The sequence below is a fragment of the Trichoplusia ni genome, chromosome 13 (assembly GCF_003590095.1).
Source record: "Trichoplusia ni isolate ovarian cell line Hi5 chromosome 13, tn1, whole genome shotgun sequence".
NCBI lineage: Eukaryota > Metazoa > Arthropoda > Insecta > Lepidoptera > Noctuidae > Trichoplusia > Trichoplusia ni.
Genome location: NC_039490.1, coordinates 1492101 through 1499836, shown reverse-complemented (window position 1 = coordinate 1499836; position 7736 = coordinate 1492101). Strand labels below are relative to the sequence as shown.

The window sequence follows — 7736 nt, the reverse complement described above, 5'->3', positions numbered from 1 at the left end:
ATCTGTCGCTATGAATCGCGCAGTCTCGACCAGCTCAACATATAAAAATGCAGCAGACATAGGTAACGCTTTTAAGAGAAAAAAGTCAACTTCAGTTTGTTTGAGTATTTCGATTGGCTAAGTTTGTTGATACAGTTCCCCATCAAGTTATATTAATGTTGATGTACTGTATATACATTTATTTATAAAAAATTAACTTTCGATTTTGATTTCTGTTAGGTAGTTCTATTAGGTTGGGTGTAAGTATTTATAATAGTTGAGTAAATAAAACAACAGTCATTTTTTAAATCTATATTTATAAAAAGCACCGTCTGTAAAACATACAAAATTCCGGTAAAAATGGTTTATTGGCATCGACAGCGTCATTATAAAAATGGAAAAATGTTGATTATTGGTTGTATATGACAATATAAAAATTATGATTGTTCACATAATGCTTAAACAAACTATTGCTTTCTTTTTGAATATCTATACCAAAAATGGTTGAGCAAGTGATATTATTACAGTACTACTTCGATGATCCTTAACTAATTTCTAAGTTAATACAATACAATGAAAAAATACTATATCAACGCAGAAATAAAGTTAAAAAAATAAATTTAGACCCAAATGAGATTTGGTAACTACACTCCTAATTTATTGACCAGAGTATCACACACGCGCAGATGCATAATTCTCGTGAGCACTTAAACATATCTCAACATAAAGAGAACACAAGCACAGACGAATGAATAAAACAATACAAATTATTTGGAGTGCAGTGTGTTCCCGACTTAAATAAAATCAGTACTGGACATTCATACTTAATTATTCTTTCAATATAAATTAAATTATAAAATGCTCGTAAAATACGCTTATTAAATACATAATATACCGTTAAAAAGTGACATAGAAAATTTGGTTCCTATAAACTAATGATAAGGACCATTTACAAAGTCCATTCTAAGTCTGGTTGAACTTAGTGGCGTTCCGTCGTTTGATAAAAATGAAGACTTGATAAACGGACAGTGCAAACGGACCTATGACTTACATCGAGTTTAAAATACGGCGATACTAGCGAGATATAGTTGCGGGTAGTATAGTAAGGAGGCTGTTCAGGCCGTCTTCTCCTGCTCGATGACGTCCTTGGTCGGAAGAGGGTTCTTCTCGCAAGTCTCAGTGTGCTTCAACTTGGTAGGGTCGAAGTTCTCGATGCCGTTCAGGAACTTGTTCTTTTCCTTCTCAGCTTCGATAGCTGTTGAGAATAGGTGTTTTTATTATTTGATTGGTAATGGTGTGGTGATGAATGTATAATGATAACTATAAATCGGCCAAGTATAATATTTTTTGCCTAAGGCATTAAATAATTTTCAATTAAATCTATTTACTTTTCTTTCTAACTACGTGGTGTTCTAGGTACCTAATCAGTGGTCTGTGTTGTCTATGGCTTTGTATAATGTTATTAAATTTGACTAGCATCTACAGAGCTAAAAAATAACAAATATTTTTTTATTTGGCCGCACAAGTGCGCGAGATTAAACATGTTAAACTAGATATTTGTGTAGGTACAGACTAGCAGTAGAAAATGACTATCAGCTAATAGTTTTTAAGAAAATATCTACAGTTTATGTTCTAGCACAACTTACTTTTATAGCAGTTATCATATTATATCGTTACTTTCAAAGAAGAAGGAGATAAATACAGTGAAACAATTTAACATGTGCGTACAAGAACAAAAGTATTCCTTAAAAAATATAACAGGGAAGGATTCGTGAATATTTTGAAGAGGTTACATTAAAATATACAGGCAGGTAAATATAAAGCAGCAAAACAAAAACCTTCAATAGGTGGCAAGGGGTTCTTTTCTTCCGTTGTCGTATGCTTCATCTGACTCTTGTCGAAGTGCTCAACGCCGTCCAACAGATTCTGGTGCTGTTTCTCCGCTGCTACAACTGATGCAAAGCAAATCGTGCAAGGCAAAACAAATAATAAATACAAGTAAATAATAAAAGCTTTCAATGCGTCGGTCCTGTTGCTAACACAATCATCCTAGAGAGGCGACATTTACATGCTAATTGGCCGCACGCTTGTAGTGCTCGGAATAAAAAGCGTGTCATACCTTAAATGGTCACGAAAACATTGATAAGCTAATGAGTCTTGAGTCATTTAAATTGCATAGAATTATTCAAAATAAGGGCATCGAGAGTATCGTTAAATTAAGCGCAATAAAATTACGAAAAATATTATTTTGGCAAATAAACGTATAGTCTATTAATAAATTAAAAAGTCGTTGCGCATCTGCATGCATATAAGTGCTTGTGCAAAAAATCGGGTGTTTAATTAAACAAATCATACCATCTTTGTCAGGAAGTGGGTTCTTTTCCTGTGTTTCTGTGTGCTTCAGCCTTGTAGCATCAAACTTTTCGATACCATCGAATAGGGACTTTTGAGTTTTCTCGGCGGCAACATCTGCAAACCATAGATGCAAGTGTCAAATACATTCGAAATTCAAATTTATTTGGAATTGGCGCACTCTCACAACGTCTAGAAAAAAACATGCGCGTTATTATTTTAGTAGAATAAAATAGTTAATTTGCAACAGTGAGTAGGAACTGCAATGAGTCGTCAAAGACATATTAACTTCCATGTAGTCCCCTGGTTTAGTTTCACGGTTAAAATTAGAAGGAATGCGATGAGCAAAAGCAGCCACGTCTCACAGGCGTATTGCGACTCGCTATTATTTATTAGTGGCGCGGCATTTCACCCAGTGATATACCTAGTGCGTTTGGAAGCACGATTTTTTCCACTGTCTCCGTTTTCCTGAGGGAGGATGTCTGAAATTGTTCAACGCCTTGAAGTAGCGCGTTGTGTTGCTTTTCTTGCGCTACGTCTGTTGTGAAATCGAAATTTTCTTTGTTATTCTGTTATCGGACCGTGAGTCATGGAATGTTTGATCGTTTGAGCGTCACATGGAACGTTCTATAGACTGAAGTGATTGTAACCGCCTTTGTTATGTTTTACAACAAGGAAGAGACTAATTGATGTTCATTACTGGTTGTTGTATCCCTCTATGCAACTAAGTACTATGGTCGCCGACGGCGCAAGACTTAGAATTGAAATTAATACAGTTTTTTATTTATAACAATAAATTTATGTATAATGGAGGGTTGAATGCAATCCCCTTGTGAATGGGCCCTGAGTATTTCTGCTTCAGTAAATCTTTTGATCAATTTTTTAATACATGTTCAAATACTCATAATTCAAGCAATTTTACCAACCAACTAACTCAAGTTCGTAATTTGATACTCCACTTCTACCGGATTAATTTCGTCTACAAATGATAAATCGATTTATAGACGTATTGAGCTTGATGGCTAAATTAATTAGCCTAGTTTTGAACAATGAATAAAGTAGTTACGCATATACTATTATTAGGCCAATCAATTAACCTTCAATACCTGAACCACTTGTCTAAACTTTATTTATACGGTTTTAGAAATAGCGTTCGGTCTAAGATGCTGTACATTGAGGTCGCCGCCAAATGTTTTTTTTTCACCCGAGGCATCAGGGAATCTTCGTAAAGTTTCTAAACAGTGTCCCCCAAATTAGCTCGCATATTTTTTTTACTCAAACCAGCTTTACCTAAGTTGTGTTAATTATATTTTAACTTAAGCAAATTTTATTTAATCGTTTTATTTTGACAGTATCGGAACTTTCTACACGACAAGTTCTGCTTTTGAATGAACGAAATTGCTCTATTTCACCTTAGTACAATGGTGATCTGAATGGTCTATTTGAACAATATCAAGAACAACAATGCATGTAAATGATTTTTAGAAATGTCGTTAGTATCGCCAATAGCGATCATGATCATTTGAATCTCTAGATCTCGAAAATTATACAGACTAACATGATATCGATACTTAAACCATCTAAAGATAACTTTAAACCGCCGCCATCGTTTTTGCTGAAAAAGATATCGTTAAATTGTTACATACATCCGCCGTAACCTCTTTTATTACAGAAGCAATCGATATCGATATACGACTATTTTATCGATAGTTTTTGCGATAACGCCTCGTGCCTACGGGTCCGGGCGCGGCAGCATTTATCGCATCCCAAAACAGCAATATCTTAATTTAATTAAGTTGTTGCTAAACGTATTACTTAATAAGAACGGAAATTGGAGTCGTTGTTTCGGGATATTTGGTTTACAATATGCTTATTTTTTATCTCGAACCTTAAAAGGATAAATGTATAATACCTTCGGCAGATGGCAGCACGATCTTCTCGTTGGTGTCGACGTCGCGGAGACAGCTCTGGTTGAAGCCTTCCAGCTGGCTCTTGAGGTCAGTGGCCACCTTGGGCAGGTCCTTCAGGGAGGGAGCATCTACTGAGCACGCCATTGTTAAGGATCTGGAATGAAAATAATATAGATTGAGCACACGGCAGTCAGATAACAGAGGAATTAGGTATATACGTCCAATATTTCCGATTAAGGAGGGAAAGAGTAAAATATTCAGCTTTGAACAGCATGAAAAAAAAAACCATAAATGAAGGCTAACAACGACATAGTCATAATAGATTTCTATCAAATAAATAGAACAATAAAACCAGGTACGAAGTTAAGATGAGCGTATTTATAAAGGAGTAATTGAAGCATCTCGGTGGAAATTCAAAGCAATCCCTTAAGTCAGTAGTTTAATCATTTAATCCTGTAAGCCGTAACTTTGCCACAACCCTTCACAATATAACTTCCTGTTTGAAATTTCGTGAAAATTAGGTTTATATTTTTCTTATTCATTAGATTTAAATATCCTAAAATACTTTGGCTGTAAACTTCAAGACAGTACTTTCACATGTTTTATCACCAGTAAATGGAACGTAACGGCAAAAAAAACTTTTTGACTTAGAGCGTGGGTTAACCAGCTACTTTCCCGTATCTGTAGGCGGAGGTACGTACTAAATACGTTTTCGATGAACGAACACATTAGTAGAAAGTCACCTAATCATTGTTTACTAACAAATGAAGCCGCACATGAGTCAAATGGGAGTTAAAGGTGTGTTGTGAATGTTTTAAATAATATCTCGATTAAGCAGCGTTTTTTTTTAAGTCTGTAAGTACTAGGTACACTAAAGTCATAGGCAATGTCTTAATTAAAAAAAGGATTGCTTGTTTGTGCTCATTCTGTCGAATTGTTCAAATTGCAAAAGCTGTTTTTCAGAAATCAGGGTGTTTTACGATTTGTGTTACCTACACCACTTTGCGTGTAACTTTTTCGTGATAGCGTGTTTTCACTGTCTCGTCACGCAAATGTCTGAAGTGATCTGAAGGTCGGCATAATAACGCATTCACTGACCCCGTGTCAATAAAGAATATTGGGGTGAAATACCACTTCTATTCTACCTTTTCTATTTATTGTTGATCATTACGGTACTTTTATAAAGAAAAAGAAAATGTGACCTCAAAATAGGGCCCCTAAGAGCACACAGTATTTGTAAAAAGAAAAAGCAAGTAGGCTATAAAGAACATTGCTATACGGCCTTTTCAGAAAATCAGTGAGAAGCAAAAGAGCTTTCGCTTCGAATTCTTAAAACTTTTTATAGTAAGCCACGTATTTCATGGTCTATTTTTATATAGTGTTCTCACTGATACAATAGCTTAGCCTTCTTAGTAAACTATAGAGCACAGCTTCAGTAAATAAGTAATTAATGTCTACTAATTGTATGTTGACTTTTAACAGTTTTTAGTCACGCTTACCGCGACCTCTTCAATTACAAATTGCTGATGGAACGCGAGTGAGTTAACTGTATTTAACAAACATATTATGCGTACCGTTCACGAGAATTGTTGCTAGGCTAACTGTTTATGTGCTGTCTATCTTCGCCCACATCACTACTAGAGTAGAGTCAATCATTTTTTGAAATAAGAGCAATGATATTGTTCTTTTTTTTTGCAACCGAATCATAAGCCAGACTCATTTTTAAATCCGTTGGATGCTACAACAAACTTATTTTTTTATTTTGTAAACGTTGTTCAAAACATTTTTATTTTAAGCAGGTTTCCCGACCCTTCTCTCAAATATTTTTAATATCCCCAGAGAGGATCCTATTTTTTCTTTCAATCTAAATCAGCTTACCGCCAGTACCTTTAAATTCAACGATAAATTACAATCCCCTTTTCAAAACATTTTTTAATAATTTGTGCTCATAATATTGAGGATGAATAACCAATTATTAATTAAGTCTTAATAAAATTTTCCTATATTCCGAGAATTCATTAAGTTGCGGTAACTCTCCTGTAATTAAATAGAGTAATTACAATGATCAGTTGTATTTTTTCCGCCGCCTATCCCCGGCGCGGCATCGCATGGCCGCAGCCGTAGCCAACGCCAGTCGCATATTAAAACACGGGGTCATTGTTGCCGGCAACTCGGCGTGTATACTAACCAGAATACATCCTGTGGACAGGAAAACAATCTTTTGTTTCTAAAAGGATGTTTGTTCGGGGGTTGATAACAGATATAACACAAGGAAGGAAACTTGGATTTAGTACTCTTTTGTTTGTGTGCATAGACTATATAAACGTTTCATATTTATTTTGACAGACCGACTAATCTGTCAACGAACATGGCGGGCAGGTTAACCGAAGAGCTGATTCCCATTTGTTTAGACAATAGTTTGACAATAATAATGTTTAGATTTTAGGTAAAACGGTATTTCAGCAGCCAAGTGGTCAAATCATGAGATGTATTTAGTAATAATGACATTTAATTGAGAAACATAATGTATTGCTCTTCTAGTCTTTGGTTAGGTATGTGCGTTATTATAAAACCTACATATTCTGACAATAGACCTAGTATAATAATAACATGAGGATAACGGCCTATTGTTTGAGTCCTGTGACAGAACGATCCAGAAACGTCATTATAATGAAGTATATTGTTTTGTTATAACAATTCGTCTGATATTACTGATTGACATCGGTCAGTTCAACGTGTTTAGTGAACGAGGAAAAGGTTAACGACCTCTTTGTTTTGGTAGTTACCTATTGATTTTAAACATGGTATAAAAGGCTTACTATAAATTATATGTTATTTTGAAGTGTAGAAAACTAGTTTGTGTTTCACACGGATATTTATAATCTTAGACAGATAAAATCTTAAATGACATAAGAGCCGATCAACTTTGAATGCGCTATTATGTGCATGTGATATTGTGATGCCTATCTATCTATATCTAATCAAATGTAGTAGGAGTTGCCGTTCAGCAAATGTTGGCTTGTTTGTTCAATGCAAATGATCCGCGCCATATTTGAGCATTAAGTAGGTAGCTATGAGTATTTGTTTGTCTAGCGTGTTTGCAGGCCGCCATGGCAGGCCCCCAGGGCACGGGGCATGGCGTAGTGCACCATTCATCGCGAACAAAGCAATGATCTGCTAATCAACGCTACGAGGGTAATCACACTTTTAATTAACACTACATAAGCTCCATGAAAGGAAAACCATTTGTATTTTAATCTTCAAACATTAAAATTCAGTTTTTGTAATAAAGTAATTAAAATTTCTGTAAATTGTAATTACTTTCTAGTTTAATAATGTTAATTGCCGGTGAGATGGCGAAGCGTTGTGGGATAAATGTTGATTTCGTCACAATGTCGGTATGTGTGTGCAGTCCGGTTTTACCTGTGTATTGATAAATACGAAACCAGCGAAACATGTTGGAGGGAACGTGATAATACCTCGCACTCCGCCAGG

At 35.3% G+C, this 7736-nt stretch overlaps 1 protein-coding gene across 6 annotated transcripts in view; it reads right to left on the bottom strand.

Annotated features, from left to right (window-relative positions):
- Positions 1-276: 276 nt before the first annotated feature.
- LOC113500262 (thymosin beta) overlaps positions 277-7736 on the bottom strand; it is a 292534-nt gene continuing 285074 nt past the window's right edge. For 2 of the 6 annotated variants that reach the window (XM_026880980.1, XM_026880979.1), the window contains exons 2-6: positions 4244-4395; positions 2756-2869; positions 2335-2448; positions 1818-1931; positions 277-1234 (exon numbers count right to left, since the gene is read on the bottom strand). In XM_026880980.1, the coding sequence (XP_026736781.1) occupies positions 1095-1234; positions 1818-1931; positions 2335-2448; positions 2756-2869; positions 4244-4395 (634 nt within the window). In that variant the 3' untranslated portion in view covers positions 277-1094. The other 4 variants (XM_026880982.1, XM_026880981.1, XM_026880984.1 and 1 more) reach the window with 4 other exon arrangements.